Below are 21367 nucleotides of genomic sequence, written 5' to 3'. Positions count from 1 at the left end.
TTGGGTTCTCACCCTAAGTTACCAGGGGAATCCAGACGTGGACCCCTTGCTCACTGTGCTTAGAAAGCCACAGCACCACCTCACTGATGAGGCGCGACTTGGCCGAAACAAGTGTTTGGAGTAGCTGTTGATACTCTTGTTCAGAGGAGAATTGCCTACCATTTCGGTGCTGGACTGCCCCAGGGTAGGACAAAGACTGATATGTGTATGGAAATGTCTCCTCTGAGGAAAGCATAGTGAGCTAAAGCATAGTTGAGATCCTCCCACTGGCCATCCACCAAGAATAGGTAAATGGGCCGTGTTCATACCGGTAGAGGGATTCCCAGACCCCTTTATGCATAGTTTTCAACAGTGAATTAGGTATTTCTTTTAAATCATGCCTAACCTGTAACATGTTAATAATGTGATACTGCCAGCTGCCGCGTCATTCTGCCATGAGCAGGTTCTATGGATTGCCCTTCAATTATCGCACAGCCAGCTCCCACTTGTCTCTGCCATGAGCAGGATACATAGACGGTCCTACAGCAATAAGACACCCATATCCCTCATTGTAGTGACATGTGTCGGATGTATGTTCTGCCCATAGTGATGGCAGAGCCATCTCCTTCATTGCATTGCCATGAGGAAGTATATGAACTGCCCTGGATCAATGACACAGCCAGTTCCCATATTTCACTGCCACAGGAAGGTTGTATGAACTGTCGTATGGTGACAACACAACCAGTAAATCCATTGTACTTCTATGAGCGGGGTGCAGAAACTGCCCTATCACAACACAGCATGGCTTGTCCAGGGAGTGGACTGGAGTGGCACGGTTACCCCTGGAATCTGTTTGGCCAACCCAGGTGCTACCACATTACCCTAAACTATGATATTTATTTTATTTTTTTATGTGTTTGCGCTCGTACTTCATGCCACCCCTGCATAAATCCCTGCTCCACTGGGGCCACCCCAGTCAAAAGAGTCTGGACATGCCACTGCAACAAAGCCATCTCCTTCTTTGCACTGCCATGTGCAGGGCATATGGTCTACCCTACAGTGGTGGCACAGCCCGCTCCCTCATTGCTTTGCCACAAGTAGGTGCATGGACAGCCCAATAGTGACGATACAGCTGACTACATAATTACTCTGCCAAGAGCAGAGTGTATGGCCTGTCCTATATCGGTTTCTATCGGGGTTTTGGGTGGGGTACAGCTGTGATTCTGTTGTCTTTTTTGGTGTTAGTTCTTATTTACTTAGCTATTTGGTCCTGCTTCCAGAAACAGTGGAGTACAAAGTGATTACAGAAGATTTTTGTTTGGGTGAAATAACCCAAACGACTGGAAGGACCTGTGTGTGGTATCACCCATTATTCGCATACATTTTTCATATTCATACAATTTACTATATTTTCATATTCTTGCAAAGGTATTCCTTTTCACAAACACATCAGTGTATACATGGGAGATTACAAAAATGCTGTCCTGCTGTCCTGGTGTCCCATGAGAACACTACAAAAAACTTTGAAGCTCACCAGGGCAAGAACCCCATAAGACTGCAAAAAGAAAACAAGATAAGATACCTAACGGGGTTCCTGAATTGACAACTTACACCAATTTTAAAAGCACCAATAAAAAGGTGCATAGATGTGGAAGCAAAGCCTGAAACTCCCTGAAGATGGTCACTAGGACCGAAATGCATTGGACACCCACAATACGCCCTTTTTCCTCCGTAACATAAAAGTTTTTGAAATCTCCCATGTATACACTGATGTGTTTGTGAAAAGGAATACTTTCCCAAGAATATGAAAATATACGAAATTATATGAAAAATGTATGCGGAATTATAGTTGATACCACACACAGATCCTTCCAGTCGTTTGGTTATGTCACCCAAACAGAAATCTTCTGTCCTATATCGGCGACACAGAGATCTTTTTGGGAACTGAAGCAGTTTACTTCTTATGAAGTCCATTAAGGAGAGATCAGAAGCTGCAGTATTTCCCAACTTCTTCTTGGCGGTGGCCTCGGAAATCGCTTGCTGGAAGGAGACAAAAGAGGAATTTGGGGCATCAAAAGAGACTGTTGAACACAAAATGTATGCATGGACAAAGAAAGGCAGAGACGTGGGCATTGACGGAGACCGACACAAGTTCCGGCACTAAAACCGACAGACACAGGCTTTGGGCCATCAAAGAGACAGGAGCAGGATTCAATACACTGAAAGCGACATATAAAGGATTCGGGGCTTTGCAACATGCTGGATGAAAGCATTAAAAGAGACAGACACTGGGTTGAAGAGACTGCAAGAGACGACTGTAGAACTGAAGGCATCTAATGAAGCAGGCTGTACATCAGCAAACATGCAGACACGTATGCCAGGAATTCTAAGAAGCAGGAGCACAATTATAACTGGTTCCTGGGGCACATGCATTAATCCGGAAATGGAAAGATACTTCAACATAACTATGACCCTTTGCAACCAACTATTCAGGGCGCATACTGTATCCCACTCGTTTTCCATCCGGCAGTGCACTTGTAAAGTAGAAGGGCTACATTGTCTGAATTTCAAAATGGCTCCCAGAGATCAGCCATGGGAACAAGCTTGTGGCCAAGGTCACTTTGTGCGCAACACTCCTTGTCACCTCACCTCTCCCTTCTGCATATGTCGTGGGAAGAAGAAATAGGGCAGAGAGGTGATAGCCAGGCATCCCGAGGAGATGAGCAGCCCCAGCCACCACGCCCCGATCCAGCGTGGGTCACCGGGCTTCAGATGAATGTTCTCTGAAAATGCAAGGGGGAAAATGCAATTCTGTCATCAAACACAGGCCGACACATGGTGGAATACGTGGGCAAAGGCATATGCATTGCTCTAAAGCCTTATTACAGCAGGGAAGTATCCTCACTGCCCCAGTGTAACAGCAAAAATCACACAGTGTTCTTTATTTAGGTGGAGGACACATACATTCCTAACAGGAGGACAATTCATCACCTAGTGGCAGTGAAAGAAAGACTATGCAATTACAAGATGATACAAGACTTGCAGGCAAGTAATGCTGGTGCAAGCTTGATGTGATGTCTGGCGAAGTGTCATCTCAGGCTCCACTTTCCTTGCAACAGGGCTACCTTTGCAGGACCATAGAATCCATGGGCATTCTACCTTGACTGGAGAGAATTGTGATCATACCGTGTGCAATATATGTCAAAAGAACCATGATATATTAAAAATCATGCTCGTAAGATTGAGAGTTTGCTAGAAAATCCTCCCAGGCATAGTGCTTAGTAGTGCATAGTGCATAGACTGCATGGAAATAATGCAAAATTACATGTGTACATTGAGTTTACTCTGATACTTTGGGTTATATGTGATTTTACTGATGGACATTACAGAGTGGTACACTTCATTGTGGTCAAAACACTGAAAAACTGCAAACTTATTTATTTTTAATTTGCCCCCCAAAGTCTTCAGACTTATTGCACCACCCCAACCCCATTCTGACCCATTTTAACCCCTCACCCCACTACCCGTTATATATTTATTTAATACTTTCTGTGTTTCCCGGTGTTATAGTCTTCGGTGAAATGTACCACTCTGTAATGTTTTAGGTGAACTGACTGGGTACCCTGCTTTGTGACTTCTTAAAAAGTTGATTTTCTTGATCTGTTTCACAAACGTAAAGCCAGCAGGTTTGGAAGTTTTTTTTAGTTAGATTTTGTACTCTGGGTGACTTATATCAAAGATTTTACAAATCTAGGTTTCATATCAGTTGCTCTTGCTACCAGCAATGGTGAAAGCCTGTGCAATGTTGAGACAGAACCCCAAAGTCTGCTTACTCTGTGTACGGGTTTGATGAACTGTTCTGTTCCAAGATTAAAGATAGTCAAATAACCAAGATCGTGGAGACCAGACCTCAATCACCGGATAGTATGTGTCTGATACAACACACATACTTTGGAGGAGAGGTGTGATGTTGCAACATCCTTAAAAGTACTTATAAGAAAGTTGTAATCGATTCCTGGAGGCCTTATAAGACTGGGACTGGCCTTCATGTTGGTACCTAGAGCTTCGCAGGCAAAAGGAACGCACCCAGGGAAAAAGTTCCAAAGTTCTTCTAGGAAAGCTGAACACATCCGTGCCAGTGAGATGCTGCCAGAGCCAAGAAGCCTGGATTCCCAGGTAGACAAGTATGTGGAACAGAACTAGGAGAGGTGAGGACTTGCTGTTGGCTCTTCCTTAGCCCCAATGATATAGGAGATAATGAAACACCCAACATGTGCCCATTATGAGTTTGGCGGCTTTTAAGTCTGGATTACCCCGTATGTTAATTACTGCTACCACATGTGGTAAACTGAGGACCTTCACCTCATTTTGTACTGACTGTACATTGCTAATAGATGCAGATGTATTAAAATGCTAGGTGCAGTATTTTAGTAGATCTTGGTGCATTATTTGTATTATTTTTTAAACGGTTTCCACCTGTGTTTGGAGGAATGGAATACTATGTACAGTAGTGGATCATAACACTCAGGAAGAACACTATAATAGGATTTAGTTGAGGAATAGGTAGAAGTGGCCATAGGACATACCATCTTTTTGTAGCTAACACTGTTTACGTCACTCCTGTGACCACCTTGCAGGACATAAACGCCTGTGGCATTCTTTGGTAGAATGAAGAAACTGACATCACATCATTCTTTGCACCCCTAGTCAAACCCACAAACAGAACGTGAAAGTAATCTGGCCCTTTTATAGGAACTCTGAACCTCTGAGAGCATATTGAATTTCACCAGGCTATGCAATGACTCTGTAAGCTGGCTGAAATGAATCCTGCCAATCTGAAACTACGAGACGGGTTCTGTTCCTTTATTGGCTTTCATTGAGTCACATGGCACCCCATGGAACTCTGTATCCAGAAGGATGCATTTGGTTCGAGTCATCAGTAAGTCTGGGCAGAGGTTCGTCACCCTAACTCCTCACTAACTTAGATTCACCACCCTTCAGTATGAATTCTCCTTGAGTGATAAACTGCCCCTTACACATTGCATCATCATATCATTATCAAGTACTTCAAGAATGGGCAGGAATAAAGAGGATGACCCAAATGGATTGAATGCTGTGGGACAACAGAAGCATACTCATCAAAATTGACAGGGTTTGGTCAAGTACACTAGTGGTCCCACAAGGTTTGTCACTGTCACCATTGCGATTCAATGGACACATATGTGCCCTCTAGCACAACTCACTGATTCACACCTGACACAGCTCCAGGTGCATACAACTAACGCCCAGATCTATCTCACAATAATATCTGATTACCAGAACGCAATGAGGGAGAGCTGCCCATCTTTAAATGGCCCGGAAATGGTGACAGTGGTAGTAAGCATACTCAACATAAACATTCTCTCTTTTACTTGACTGCACCTGTTTTTCAATGCCCAATAGCCAATTGAAAAGGCCAGAAACCTGGTATTTTGGTTTGACAGCTAGCTCCCCCTCACACCCAGCTGAATGCAGCATTTAAGAGCATGAACCATAAACTGAATATGCTTCAGCAGGTGCTTCCATTGATGAACCCTTTGACTCAAACTTGCCACACGACTCACCCGATCAACGTTGGACTATAGCAACACTGTATACACAGGGCTCCCAAGATCAAAATTAAAACAATGCAACGAATACAATACAAGGCAACAAAAGATTGTCTAAATCTCAAAATTGGACCTCATTAGCAAAGTTTAAAAAAACTTTGTTGGCTTCAACGGGTAAAAAGAATCTAATTCAAGATTCAAGGACATTTTCAAAGGCTGTTGCAACAGAGGTCCAAATTACCTAGAGAAAATGGCAACTCCCTATGTCTCTATTTAGCAGTTACTCTCTGACGAATCCTTATTGACTGTCTAGAAAAGGCATGGAAGCAATAAACAGGATGGAAGGACAATTAGCATTCTAAGTGTTATGCTTTGAAACTGGAACGAGGATACTTAGGATGCCCTGTAATCCTGTTATTTTTACTGAGCACTTGCACTTTGTATCAATGCTGTTTTATTGGATATTTACATGCAGAAGGTGGTGTTGATGTGGAATCCCATCTAAATTCAATTGTTTAATATATGGATTATTTTGTAGGCATTGTTTGTTTTATTTTGTACTTTTATGGCTGAGAGATGAAATAAAGATGATATTATGATGTAATAATGTAATAATGTAGCAGAGAAAGCAAAAAGGTTTGGTTCCTCAGTTCCTCGTAGAATGGTCAAGAAGTGCTGTAATTGTCAACTTAAAGTTACATTATTTTTTTTAACTGCAAGGTCTTTTAGTCAGTAACTCTTTTGTGATCTCGGAGATGAGCACACGTTTCAAAGCATGGCACTTAGAATGCTAATTATCCTCCTTCCATACTTTTGAAGGATTTCAAATAAGTTTCTGTAAGTGTGTAGATGGAGCTCCTTTCCTCTTCAAATACATTTTGATAGGTGGGAACACCCCCTTTGTGTCTTTAGTCCCACCCCCTTTTGATAGGCTTTTGATGTTCATTTTAATGTTAAAAAAGTATATCAAAAAGATATCAAAATGATATCAAATATATATTTCGATAGGAAGTGTGTTTTGATAGGTTTTGATATGACATGGGTATCAATTATATCAGTTTGATATAAAGTTTATATTAAAATGGTTTCAATATAAAGTTTATATTAAAATGTTTTTAATATGGGAGAGCACGTGTGCGCTGTTGCTTGGTGGAGGGCATAGTGAGTTGTGAGGCGTTACCTGGCGAGTGTGAGGTGTTGATGACGCAGGAGTGGATTGTGGCTGTGATGTTGATAAACCTTGGAATAATTTTATATAAACTTTTTATTATTTATATTTATAAAAACAGAAAGAGAAAACAAAAATGTGCTATCAAAAATGTGTTTTGATATAAAAAAATGGATGTCAAAATACCATTTTATATATCAACATTTAAAAATTTGATATAAAAATGTAATTGATTTTTTTATATCAAAATTAAAAAAGTGATGTCAAAAATGTTTATCAAAATGATATCGGATTTTTGTATATCAAAATTTAAAGTTTTTGATATCAATCTTTTCATCTCAAAATTAAAAAATGTAATATCACATTTGTTTTATATCAAAATTTAAAAACATTGATATCAAAATTACATTTATTTTTTATATCAAAATAAAACTTGATATCAAAATTATATCAGATTTTTAATCTCAAAATGTAAACAAAATTGATATCAATTTATTTTAGCATCAACATTATATCAGAATTTGTTATATCAAATTAAAAGTTTTTTATGTCAACATTTTTTCTATATCAAAATGTGATATCTGTTTAGATATCAAAATGATATTGGATTCATAGAAAGGGCTGACATCAAAAAATGTTTATCAAAATTAAAAAAAACATTGATATCAATTTTTGACATGCTTTGTGAAGGTGCCAGGGCATGCCTTGACAAGAATGCATTGTGAACATATTATGCCAAAAGATGCGCTATGTTTTTTATAAAAAAAACAGCTGAGTTACAGGGCCTGTGAACATATAGTTTATAATGTATAACAAAATGAAAAGTGAAGATCTAATTCTAGGGCTACAAAAATACACAAACGCATGCAAAATGCTGGGGCACTGGATTCTACCATTCCGCCACAGCAACACAGGTGCAGCTTGCCTTTATCTGTGAAAATGCTCCAGCAGGGCAGAAAATTCACAGATGATGACACACACACACGAGGCCCAGTGATCTGACTTAGCTATTTCTGTTTCTCTGTGTACTAGAAATGATGTGAAGCCACATCAGAATGATGCAACCTTACAATGAAGCCCGAGGCTATTGTAATCACGTGCCACCATGTGCCTGGTGTGACTAAACTGTATTTGCATGGCCCCATTCATTGTAAAGGAAGCATAGCCCAAAGGTGTATGTAATCTTCAGCCAGCATGTGACTGCTGTGTCTAAAGGACATATGAATGACCCATTGTATTGTAAACTCCCTGTGACTAGGGCTTTTTAAATGCCAGCAGCAGCCTGCACGTAAAATAGGAGGCTGGATGGGGGGGGGGTGTCTTTAAAACTCATGCTTTGGAAGCCTGCCAGAACAGCACTGTAGATTTTGGGAGATTTGCATGATCTGTGGAGCCCCGGCTGGAAATGAAGACCTCAGGCCATCTAAACCCTAGTGACAAAAGAGGCATTCTACTTTTAAAAGTAAGTTGATTTTATGTATTTAATGCAAGCTTGTAAATAAATAGCTCTGTTCTAAAAGTGTAAAATATTTAAACACAATGTGAAAATCATTTTAAAATTGTATGTTCTAGAATCTAGCACTGTGTATTTTTATTCAATGGTGCAAACAGAGATTTGAAAACAAAATGTGTGTATTCTTTAGCTGTAGGCAGGATTAATTGCCAGCCTGCACTTTTATATTTTTAAGTTAAAGTGTGCCATGCTGACTCTATGTTTTTATGTTTTTTTCAGAAATGGCTCTTAACAATTGGATGTTGCAACAGGGAGCTTCTAGAAAAACTTCCTGAGGCGATGGACAACTCGAGGCCTGTGGAATGGGGCAGCCTGTTGTTTCTGGAACAACAAATCTTGGATGTTTTAACGACTCAGGAAAGGATCTAATGTTTTTGTTACAGCAGCAAGGGCCGATGGATTTGGGGGCCCGAGAGCCAAGGATTGTCTTTTATGAAATCATCACTGGGGTGGCTTGGTTCTGGAGTTTTTGTAACTCCAGCCGTAATGTCCGGGGGGCTAATAAGTGATCAAAAAGTCTCCAAGGGGTGGGGTGCTTTGTGTGGACCAGCACATTCTGAATGTTTTGAGGGCACAGGGATGGGTTTGCCTGTCTGTACTGGATCTTTTGCGGGCACTGGGATGGGGCCTGTTTTGCATGGATCAACAGCTTTGGAATGTTTCAACGACCCATGGATGGGGTCTGACAATGCTGTTACAGTGGTAAAGCCCAATGGATCTGGGGGGCATATGCTGCAGAGTTCTTTTGTGAATTCATCAACGGGTCCTCCTGGCTCTCTTGGGATAAACAAATCATGAATGTTTCAAACACCCCAAGGATGGGTGGTACAATGTTTTTGGTGCATCAGCAATGGTAATGGATTTGGGTGGTCCCGACGCTAAGGCGTTGTTTTAAAATTTCATTAGTAGGCATGCCTGGATTACAGCTTGCACCCATTGGAGTTGGTTATTGTTTTTGTTTTTGATTCATCCAGAGTGGCCCGGAAACTGTCTGGGGGACCCTAAAACATGGAGTTTTTTTATCTTGTTGTTTTTCATTCATCCAGAGGGGCCCGAGGAATGTCTGGGGGGGGGGGGTGCTGAAATGTGGAGTTCTTTATTATATTATTATTTTTGATTCATCGAGAGGGGCCCAAGGAATGTCTGGTGGGGACCAAAACATTGATTTTTTTTTTTACCTTGTATTTTATTCATCCAAGGGGCCCGAGCAGTGTCTGGGGGCCCCAAAGCATGGCGTTATTTTGATTCATCCAGCGGGGCCTGAGGCCCCAACCAGCAGAGTTGTTCTTTTATTTTTTAAAACATGTGTCATGACACTGATAACCAATGCCAACCCAATGTTTTTCACAGGTTTGATCAGTGTTTTACAGGTGTGATGAGATGCTATATGCTGAATGATTCATCATAACTTCTAAAGCTTTGTTGTGTGTGTGATATACAATACATGTGTTTTTTTACAGTTTTCGAGATGTATACTGCATCATGTTTTTTATTTACAGCTTTTTTTATTTACAATTCAGTGTAACCTTCCACGTAGCGCTTAAACGGTAAATAGAAATGCGCAGATATAGTAACGTTTGTTTTATCAGCTTTTACAAGCTTGAAAGGCTAGCCTTCTGCAGTGATTTAAATTTGCCCGAAAAGCTTGCACATGTATATCTGTACATACTTAGCTACTGCGCGATATTTGTCATTATGGATACCAGGCTACAATACCCCTTAATGTGTGTGCTGGCCGGTCCCTCTAGCTGCTGGAAGAGTTACTTTGTCAAACATTTAGAAAATGCCCACACCATTGTATCACATGCCCCCGAAAATATTATTTGGTTTTACAGTTGCTAGTATTCTTTTTACAACACCCTACAACAGCAATTGAAACACCTTCGGTTTGTAGAAGGTATGCCAGAGAGTCTCAATGACGATCGTTTATTACCGCTGAGTGTGGTGAATATGATTATTATGGATGATTTGATGACCTAGCAGGGTCAGAATGGCGAACGCTAGCTATATAGTGTTATTTAAAAACCCATGGGATAAGCAGCAACTAGGCATGCGAGCCCGCCAGATGTGTCCGACCAAACGCTTTTTTTTCGGAAGCCTTTGAAGATGTGACCAGTAAGCCCTATGGATATATTCTGGTTCATTTAAAAACAATCACTGTAGGGGTTTATAGATTGTGCACCGATATATTTCCGCCAGAGTTGCCTGTTGTTTATATAATGAGAAAGACATCTAAATAACAACATTAAGTGCAATATCGCATCAGTACTTGGTCTCGCTTTCACCATGTCAAAACACATACGAAGAAACATTGCGCTGTGAAAATGCTTGTATATGCCACCCCTCAACAGCACACGGCCATTCTAGCCGCAGCCTTCGATGGCCGCTATTGCAGAGATTGCTCAGAACATTTTAAAGGGCCACATCCCCCTAACACACCATCAAATAAGTGTGTTGAAAAAGTAAAAGAAGGTGTTGAAAAAGGAAAAGAAGGTAATAAAAAACGGTGCAATAAGAAAATATCGCTAAGGGCTAAAAGAAAAGTGGTCTCCTAGTCCGGTGGTTTCATAGGATCGCTCATTGGCATAGCCCTACTGCTAATCACCAGCTTGCTTAGGGGTCAATAATGTAACACACCCATAAAATGTATCTGGTGGACAAGTGTCAGAAAACCAATGACTCCCACGCCCCTGCCGTATTGGGATATACGAAAGGTTGCGACCATGCGTCTCAGCTCGGAAATGAAGGATGTTTTAAACAGATCTGATTTATCGGTGAACGATAAAGCGGCATTATTCTTGAATATTCTGCACAAGTACTTAAACCTCTCCCGACACAGCGATGCAGAGAAAAACAAACTAACTTTATAGATGCTGCCCGAAGAATCTAGCTGTGTGGGGGAACCACCGGGGACATATCCTGTTGTGGCTGATGTGCTAAATACTCTTAGCCAATGCTATAAACCTAATGCAGAACTATTGCAACATAAGATGCAACTTGCAACGGTTGTGAACGCATGGACCGATAGGGGAGACTGTTTTTTATAAAGGCAGGGTTTTAAGGGGTTCGAACTTGCATGATCTAGTACAAAGTGTTACAAACCGAAACCCCACTGCTACAATAAATGCACCCATCGGCTGGAACGTGTTTATGCAGGTGGTGGCCGATTTAAATCTTTAGACTTCGGTCGAGGGTAATGTTGCCCAATGACGCCTTCTGGAATGGCTAAGACCTGGGGTTCTTGTAACTCCTCACCAACAACAGAGCCCATTAAGCACCCCCATAAGCAGTCCCCGCTCACCCAGCCCTGAAAAGGATTGGAATACCAGTTGTATTACAGATTCTTTATCCGCCTCTGGCATGCGTGCCTCTGAAACATCTAGACCATGCCAGGGCCGCGGCCGGCCTATATTGCGATCTGAATAATGTGACCCCCAATCATTGTTGAATGTATATGTTTCTTTGCCCCTATATTCTGCTATAATTGTTCTTTTCTTTCAGTATTACATATGTCTTTTTATTAATATCGTCTCGGGAGGATAGCTGAACTGCAACGTGCGTGCCTTGGAAGCAAGGCGACACGAAGCAACACAGGTTTGATCCCCTGGTCCGCGCTTAGAAACCTCTGGGTGTTTAAGCGCATTATAAATACGCAACTAAAAAAAAAAAAAACAATTATGCAACTGAAAAAATGAACAATTCCTGTAACAGCGCCTCGATGACCGTGGGCTGTGTGAGCGCTTTAAAAATGCAAAATAAATAAATAAATAAAATAAAAGTTTTCTATTCATAAACATGACTGGTTGTTTATTATGTTATATGATTTAGTATGTATAATAACATACAGTGCATATTGATTTTTAAAACTATTTTATTGATACATGTATCAGTGTATAGCCGATCCACATTTTCATTTTTGACACACTGTAAACCTCTATACACATTAGATAACATCTTGTTAACAAATCTGATCACCATTTGGTCGTTTTGCATGCAATTGCTTGAATACATTTTCAAAACAGCCGCCAGCGATTTACATTGTGACATTTGGATGATAAAGAATATACAGTGCTGACCGCAGGTCACGCTTTAGAGTCTTGAACCGGTAAAGTGATATAATGTAAATATTTTGCAATGATTTTTACATAGTCCATTAAACCTCTGGCGTATATAGGGTGTTGCGGGAAGTGCGCCAAACTGTCAAACACTGTTAGCACATCTCCCGCAGCCACAAAGCTATCCAGTGTGATCCAGCCCGGGCCTGAGGATCAGTGTTCACCACCAGGCTAACTGGGCAATTTCTGGGTTGACGTCTGGGACACGTATCGCTGGCATGCACACTATGAAATGTTCTTCTAGCGTGTCTATGTTTACACAAAATCCTTTTTTCTGTAGAGTATCCATGAAATATCAAAAAGTATGTTTCTTTGTACGTTGATCTCAAAAGCGCTATTAAATGCTTCACACTAGCAGGTAATGTGTGGCAGTTAGGTTTCATTCAAACTTTATTTCAGCGCATAGGTTTCCGCACCTCATGAGGTTGAAATGACCCACTGATGCGTTATTGGGTCTTAGATCAAAGGCAAGCAAGGTATAGACAATTGCATACTGATTGTGTGTGAATGAAACTGGTACATCACACATGTGCTTTCCAGTGACAGCCACTAACCCCATGTACTCTCTGATTATGCTCTGCAGTCCAAATTTGGGTGTAGGCAGGAATTAGAACACTGTCCTTGTGCAGAGCCACATAGTTCATGTTACAGTGTTTGAAGTCAAAAGAAGTTTTTATCATATGCACTGGTAAGGGACTTTGTTTCAACAATTTCCATGATGATTATCTTTGGGAGCTGCCCTAGAAACAGGTTGTCTTGGCTGGTGCCGCGGTAGGAACGCTGAAGACTTAAAGAGCGATGCACTCCACACAATATTTCACGTTAGATATCTGCAGTGCCTCTGCACGTGCCAGTCTCATAGTCGGGGAGACGCTTACACGTTTAACAAATAAACTGGTCTATACAAAGACTAGTTTGCTCTGCGTTCTTGCTCATGAAGCAAACAGCGTCTGTGTTTCTGGATACTTTCACTTTAAGATTAACATCTTTGATCAATAGTTTATCCTGAAAGAAAACGTCAGTGTGTAGGCGGCACAGTAAATCAAATAGTTTACTGGTCCTGGCGTTATAGGCTCTTTTCACAAATCCCTTGTTATAGCCGTCCAGAGCTGTGTTGTCAAAATGGCCCGCGTTATTGTGGTAAAAAAACCCTGCCGAGAGCTGCTTATCCAGGACATCATGGCCATAATTTAACAGACTCTCAATGTAGGCCCTGTAGGCTTACATATCATCGTTATGAGTTATCATTCGATCGCCCAACGTCACATCCACCTGATTAAACATGTTGGCTATTGGCTAAGCGATTGTACCCACACTTTCTGTAGACGCTGTTGGTTCCATCCGCCTTCAAGTTTGATATAAACAACTTTTGATATACATTTTTTAAAATGTTTATATACTTTTATATATCAAACATATTTGATATCAAACCACAGGTTTAATAGCACATTTTGTTTCTTTTGTTTTGTTTTTATAAATAGAAATAATATAAGTTTTTTTTTAAATTATCGAAAGGCTTATCAAAGGCCAGCTTATATAACATCATGTCATACCATCACAATCACAACCCACTCCCGTGTCATCAAAGCATCACCAACACCTCACACTTGCAAGCTAACTCCTCACAACTCACTATGCCCTTGACCAAGAAACAGTGCACACACGCTCTCCCATATTACATTTTTTTTAATATAAACTTTATATCAAACTGATGTAAATAATACCCTTTTCATATCAAAACATATCAAGCACATTTCCTATAAATATGTACATTTGATATAATATGAAAATTCATATCAAAAGCCTGTCAAACGGGGGTGGGACTAAAGACACAAAGCGGGTGTTCCCACCTGTCAAAATGTACTTGAAGAGGAAAGGTGGCCCCATCTACTACTCAAGTGTATCCATCAAGCATACATTATTTAAAACTTTGCGTTGCAACCAGAGTGCATTCAATTATAAAAGGCACATGACTGCTGTTCCTAACGGATTACGTAGCTCACCCATCGGGAGTTCTATTGGTGAGGTTTGTCCATCATTGCGAACCATGCTGCCCAATCACCTTAATTATCGTGGCAGTTATATTCTGTGCAAAATTGGTAGATCTAAGGAAAACCACAGGTAAAGTCCAAGTTTTAAACTAGGTGACATCTAAAGCATGGCTAGCTCACTTTTCCTCTGCTACACCACAAGGTGTTTTGCAATATCTTCTCCTTTGTCGTATTGCTCGGTGTATGAACGTGGTGACTCGAAAAAACAGTTTATTGCTGAATGATTTGCACAGGGTTAAGGCGTCGGCTAGGTGTGTGATGCCATATTGGATCAGAATGGGCTTTAAATAAAGAGCCTGCAAGGCACTGTAAGACGGGCATAAAAAGAGAAAATACTCAACAGTTTCCTCGCATTCCATACAAGCAGGGCACAAGTCTGAAACGCATTATTACGTAGACTGCTACCTCGAAACGTCCTCTATGAAAGGCGCAGCTGAATCATGTGATTAACATAAAGAGAAGTCCTGAAGCACTACACAGATTTCCAAATTCAGAAGGTGACCACATGAGATCACCGAAATGCACCTTCTATGTTTGAAACACTGAAGCAACCACCAGGATGCATGCCTCAATGTAAAATCAACTAAATACATTTTTACATTAATATAACAGCTGGGAGACAGGATAAATAGTGTAAGTCCCAAAGCTCCACTCTCTTCTACAGCATTTTAGTTTTACGCTGAGAAAATGAAGTCCCATACAGAAGGTAACAGAGACCAGAGGGACTGTCTTGATGAGTGTGCATGCTCTTTTTTGTAAGGTTGCTCACTCCTTCCTGCTTTGTGAGAGCAATGAGATAACCCTCCTTAAAACACCACAGAGTTCTGTGGTAAAAATATATTGCATAATAACTTAGAAACTCACCAACAGAAACTCTTCCAACATCTACGAAGATCCGTAGCACAACCGACCCCAGGAGATAACCAAAAGCTGGTCCAAAGACTGCCACTGAGAACAGAATCGCTAGAAGGAGGGAGAAACATGGACATATACAGTGATGCATTTGAGAGAAAAAGACATTTTTTTAGAAGTTCAAGACAGTCATCAGAGTGCAATGGGATATTTATCTGGTGGGAGACATGTTGAATATAAGGAGATACAACTCGACACCCTCAAAAGCTGTCTCTTCACTATCACCAACTAGATGGATACCCACTTCCTCAAACTCAATCTCTCCAAAAATGAATGCTTCCTCATCTGCCCTCCCAGGCACAAACCTGACCTCATACCGTGGATCGAAGAACTCACCACAGACAACCCCAACATATACCTCCCCATAACTGTCAAATCACTAGGCTGTGCCATCGACCCTCACATTTCCGCCACCCACCACATAGCTGCCATCACCAAAACATGTAAACTACAACTACACTGTCTACGCAAGACAAAATACATCCTTCCCCCTCACAAGTTATTCACCACAGTTGAGGCACTCGTTCTTTTAAAAATGAACTGTGGGCATGCCATCATCACCTGACTCCCCAGTAGCACCCTCTCCCCGTGTAAACTACACAGAACATAGTGGCAAGATTCCTCCTGCACCTACTCAAACTCTCACACATCATCCTAACTCCTTCCAAAGCCCACTTGCACCCCATACCCTAGAGAATTGCTTCCAAAGGGCTCTGCATTCTATATCGATCCATCCACTGCAAAACCCCATTTTACCTCCATAACAAATTACGACTCATCAACCACACAAACACCAGACAAGCTTTCCAACGTGCCCTACGCATTCTCCTCTGCAATTTCAAATGCACCAAAAACAAGCACTCATCCAGTGGCCATCCACAGTCAGAAACACCCCACCACATCTGCACCACATCCACCATCACCACTGTCTGAAAAAGACACAAAACATACCTCTTTCCCCACCACCTCCCCTGCCCTATCCCTTCTTTCTACCCTGTCATGAAAAATGGTGTAACTTCTGTTGCACATCCCAGATTCATAATGTGTTAACCTTGTAAGATGACCTGAGACTCTCTGCGTAGAGTCACTGCAGTACAAACATTCAAGTAATACAAAATTAGGAAAGAGTGGAAGGCAGAACAGAATAAAGAGTCAACGCTTTCTAAAGGGAGCAACAGAATAAGGTGATGTGAAAGAGGGACTTGTGGAGAGGAAAAAGTAGTGATGAGGAGAAAGAGAGAGATCTGGAGATTTGGGATGGTACAAAAAGTATATTGAAAGGAAAGAGAGATTATTAGGAATGTTAAGAGTTAAGAGCCCCGGAAAACAGTCTGATGAGTGAAATTACAATTTCCTGTCTGACTATCTGGTACTTACCAATGTAGAGAGGAGAGTTGTTGGGCTCAGCGAAGTCATCTACATAGGAAATCCCAAATGGCTGGATGGGCACCGTGCCAATTCCTGCTAGTAACTGGGCGAGGACCATTAGTGCCCACATGGTGGTGGCCTTCAGCTGGGGCTTCTGGGTAGACAAGGAACTGGTACCACAATGGGAAGACCTGTTTATGGGGAGGCAGAGCTCTGCTTCAGCTTGAGTGCTGTTGCCTGCCAAAGAAGTATTACATTATTATAAAAAAGAACACAATCCGTGAGCACACCTGTGTGAACTCTATTGGACACTTGAAACGGTCAACTAGGCCTCTACTGCATTTAGGACTTGGTCTAACCACAAGGAACCTTTCGGAGACCTTAAGCATGCATTTGTCTGGCTTTAACGTGCTATGTTCAAGCCTCTTGTTGCAATTATTGCTTTATTCTGTGAAGTTAAGCACAACAAAAATGATCCCCATGGTTTGGTTTTTACGGTACTCATTTATTCATGAATAGTTCAGAGGATGCAAAAAGGGAGCACAGGGTCACCTACACCAACATATATCAAAGATGTTTGTTAGCATTCTTGTCAGAAAACACCAAAGTAGTAATCATGCATTGAATTACTCTCAAATACTTTCTTCAGCCATCTTCAGGGTCATGTTTCAAAACCCCATACCTGAATATTTCCTCATTCATGTCCCCTCTTCTTCCGGTTTCCCAAACGTTTGAACCCTGCCAACCTATGGGGAGATGACCTCAAGAGCAAAGGCAAAGGAGTTTAAGAAAGCTTTCATTGCACCTTGCGCTGTGGTTCAATGCTCTCATTTGAGCAAGAGGAGTATTAAACTCAGTAGAATCAGCCAAAGTTCACGTTGACCACTAACATATTTACGCATTGAGCCATTTATTTGAGTTTAGCTTTTGCTTTTGTCTAGGACAGTGCAGTTACCACAAGGCAGTGTTGGTGGAGTCTGGAGATCTGACGTGCTAAACAGGCACCACATGCTGTACTCACTCGGGATACCAATGTGTCCTCGGAGCAAGTAGGCTTTATGACACATGGATACCTGGAACTGATTGATCAATCCCTGGCTATAGTTGTTGGCAGCAGTAGGTTAAACCCACACATACGCACTAACCATACTTTTAATCCAGATTGTCAAACTAAAAAGAGAGACACAGGCACTAATAAAAGCCCTGACAAAACGTTATGGCACAGCTTCGGAAGCGTTTTGTAAGGGAAAGAGGTAAATCTTACAAAATAACAAGAATTATTTCAAGCATCTCAAGGCAGAGATGTATTTTAGGGATGGTCGGAGGATGCTAGAAGTAATTTGCTCAAAAGACACCAGGAAGTGTTGGGACCTGACTTTTTCCGATCTTTCTGTGCAGAGTGTTCAGGTGAATGTGATATTGGAGACCACCTGGGTTTCATATTATTCAAAAATATTTAAGCCCATTCCAACTAAGACTTGAATAGTTACTAGCGGTAGTGATCATCCTTGCATGGCTTCTGGTCCCAATAATTTGTTGCCAATTACCTTAAAACCTAACCCCTTTTTGTGGTCACAGCTTCTTTATGGCTTGTTTATGGAGATATTCCTGAAGGAGCTAGTTCCACTGATATGGCATGAAGCATATATCATCCCGATCTTCAAAAAAGGATTCCGGCTGTCACCAGAAACGTATAGACCAATTGCTATACTGGCAGCCCCTAGTAAAGTATTTACGGCTATTCATTTAGGAGAATTGAATATATGGGTTACAAAATTGAACATCTTGTCTAAATTTCAGGTGGGCTTTCTGAGGGGGGTTGAGCACTTCATTTATTTATTTATTTAACATTTGTAGAGCGCACCAAACCTGTGGATATCTGGGCACTGGAGAGCAGGTAATACACATTACAGGAGTTACCACAGGCAACAATAGATAACATAGGTTTGGCATGTATGAGATTAAACATATTTACAGACATAACATATTTACAGAAACATTGTTCCCGTAGGTAAATAATCAGTATTAATTACATGTGCAATCTTGTTCACATAAGTAACTAACAAATGAAATAGAGCAGATGTATTTACAGAAGCATATTGTATAGGGATGATACTGTGAGCATTGAGGCGAAGAGGGCTACACATTGGAGGTGAATAACCAGGCCTTACGTTTTCTGCGGAATGAGGTGTGGGAAGGGTCGGCTGTAATGTCTAGAGGTAAGGCGTTCCAGCCTTTGGCTGCCACAACTAGGAAGCTGCGTCCCCCAGCCTTGGTTCTTTTGAGAAACTTTCTGAACAGAGAGAGGGAATGCTGACGTGGAACGTGTGGGCTTGGTGGTTTGGGTTGGAAGAAGCAGGTTGGTAAGATATTTAGGAGCTATGTTGGTGAGGCATTTGTGGGTGATTGCCATTGTTTTGAATTTAATTCGGTCCTGAACCGGTTCAGCGCACTATGCGTCTAATTTCAGAGATATGTTCTCTTCTTGGTATGTTTTGGGCATCCCGTAAGGCATTGTTTTGAGTGACCTCTAGTTTTCTGATGCTGCTATTTGCTGTGCCAGCCAGGAGGATATTACAATAGTCGAGTTTTGACAGAATGCTGCCTCTTGCTAAGGTTAGGCAACTGTCTGCTGATAACTATGGTCTGCAAGCGTTAATGAGTCACAAAATAAGCAGAATATCCCTTATTCCATTTAAAATATTGTGAAGAGACTAATATAGTTCAAAGCATGCTGAAAAAGAGACTATAGAAAGTAGACCAGAGTTTTGGGTAGGGACATTGTTTCTAACGACATTAATAAATTCACAAATGTGTTTGGTGACCTGTGCTTCACCTCCTCCTCTTCCCATCTCATATCCTAAACTGGCATCCTTTTTGTAGCATGAACACTTTTTGTATCTTTTCTGAAAGTCCAAATATTGATCTTGACAAGAAAATCATGCCTCATGAAGTTAATGGCACCTCAACTTCCTAGACTCTGGCCATTTTCCAGTTCTCCGTGGGTTATCAAACACACTGTATGCAGCACTGGATAAGGGCCTGAGCTCAAATTCAAGCCCGGCTTTTAATCTTAATTATAAGAACTTCTTTTTGCAACAAACATGAACACATCTGATATTGTTGTCTTTCGTGAAGAAGTCTGTGATCTGCTGGTGTGGAAACAAAAGCTCCTGCTGAATGCTGGTACAGAATCTGTAACCAAACTGTCGGCTGACGACTAAGCAAAGTGGTAAAATACCATTCTCACTAAAGGTCAGGTGGGTTGCCTGAAGAGTGAGTTTGGTTGGTAGACTTCTAAAATGCTACTTCACACTTCAGTCCTGTAAGGGAAAGACACAAAACAAGCCCTGGTCTGTTTGAATGCCGAAAAAAGCATTTGACCTGATAGAGTTGCTCTGTCCTTTTATAGTTCCTAAGAAGAAAACTGCCATTGCAGCCCTTTTCATTGCATCAACTGCTTGGCCGTGCATTAATGGCACCATTTCTGTCCTTGTAGAGAAAGGCAGCGGGCACCAAGTGTGGGTGCCCCATCTCTCCACTTGTTTTCAACTTCCCTCTAGAATAAAGTGGAAGGAGTGTGTTGGAAATCAATGATGTTACTGAGAACATGATTATCACCATGTCCTGCCCAAACATTAGAATCCTGGCCGTACTTGGTCAAATTGATCAATTTCACAACTTTTTCACATTAACTATTAATTGGACTAAATCTAAGCTGGTTACACTTGCAAAATATGTTCAGAAAAGCAATATTTTGGCTTGGGAGTTTGAAAGGTGTCCGTCACATGTAAAATATTTAGGCAGCCCTCATTACGAGTTTGGTGGTAGTTTGCTGGTAATTCCACCGAACTATCGCCAAATTGAATTGTCCACTTATCAAATGTTTTTAATTGTGTGAAAGAGAAGAAACCCACACACACTGAAGTGCCTATCGGCCACAGAAAACTAAGGCAGGTTGGGCACTCAGACTTGATGAGGTATCATTAAGGCGAGGTTGTGTACCAAGCAACTTGGTGGTATTGCCCGGTTTCATCAGAGTTTTGTAGCTGTTTGTTAATGGGAAAACATGGAGTGTGTGACTTGCTGTAAGAGGTATCTAGTTGGCTTTATGAGTTAATTTTCAACACCCATTATTTGAAACAGCTAGTGTGTTGAAGAAAGTCACTAGGGCAGGTACAAGCAAATATAGCACTGATATTCTGGTGAATTTCGAGAATGTCCATCTGGAGTGGCATGTTAATTCTTATAGAGAATACTCCTTTTAACTGGTTATCCTAAATTGCCACCAGGATGCTCCACTTCCACCATGTGGGAAAGGCTCACACAAGCACCCCTGTACCTTTCCCATGCTATTCTCAGCACTCTGGAACTAATTGCTCTTGAAAGGTGCAGTCCCATCACTTTTCAACAATGATGTTCAGAGCCATTGTTCAAAAGCCGACTTGGTGGATTGTTCCATTGGAGTAGAATATTAATCTGAAAGCATCTAACATCTAAAAGTCTTTGCCCGTGTTGGAGGAATTTCTGCGTGTGGGACATTTTCTTTTTGAGAAGCTGATCTGGATGTTCACACATCTCCAGCAGAATGGTTGTGGTATTCTAGGCAGCTATTAGAGAATAAGTCTAGACCAGAGGATATTGTTGAGACAATGTTTCATCTATGTATAAAG

The 21367-nt window shown here is 41.2% G+C and overlaps 1 protein-coding gene across 2 annotated transcripts in view; it reads right to left on the bottom strand.

Annotated features, from left to right (window-relative positions):
• Positions 1-21367, bottom strand: part of SLCO2A1 (solute carrier organic anion transporter family member 2A1) — a 469694-nt gene that overhangs the window by 105883 nt on the left and 342444 nt on the right. For both annotated transcript variants that reach the window (XM_069618059.1, XM_069618058.1), the window contains exons 4-7: positions 16704-16931; positions 15279-15377; positions 2629-2762; positions 1938-2019 (exon numbers count right to left, since the gene is read on the bottom strand). In XM_069618059.1, the coding sequence (XP_069474160.1) occupies positions 1938-2019; positions 2629-2762; positions 15279-15377; positions 16704-16931 (543 nt within the window). The remainder of the gene's footprint in view (positions 1-1937; positions 2020-2628; positions 2763-15278; positions 15378-16703; positions 16932-21367) is intronic.

This window comes from Ambystoma mexicanum, chromosome 10 (genome assembly GCF_040938575.1).
Source record: "Ambystoma mexicanum isolate Mex_15411 chromosome 10, UKY_AmexF1_1, whole genome shotgun sequence".
NCBI classification, from domain to species: Eukaryota; Metazoa; Chordata; class Amphibia; order Caudata; family Ambystomatidae; genus Ambystoma; species Ambystoma mexicanum.
This window is presented reverse-complemented; position numbering and strand designations above follow the sequence as displayed.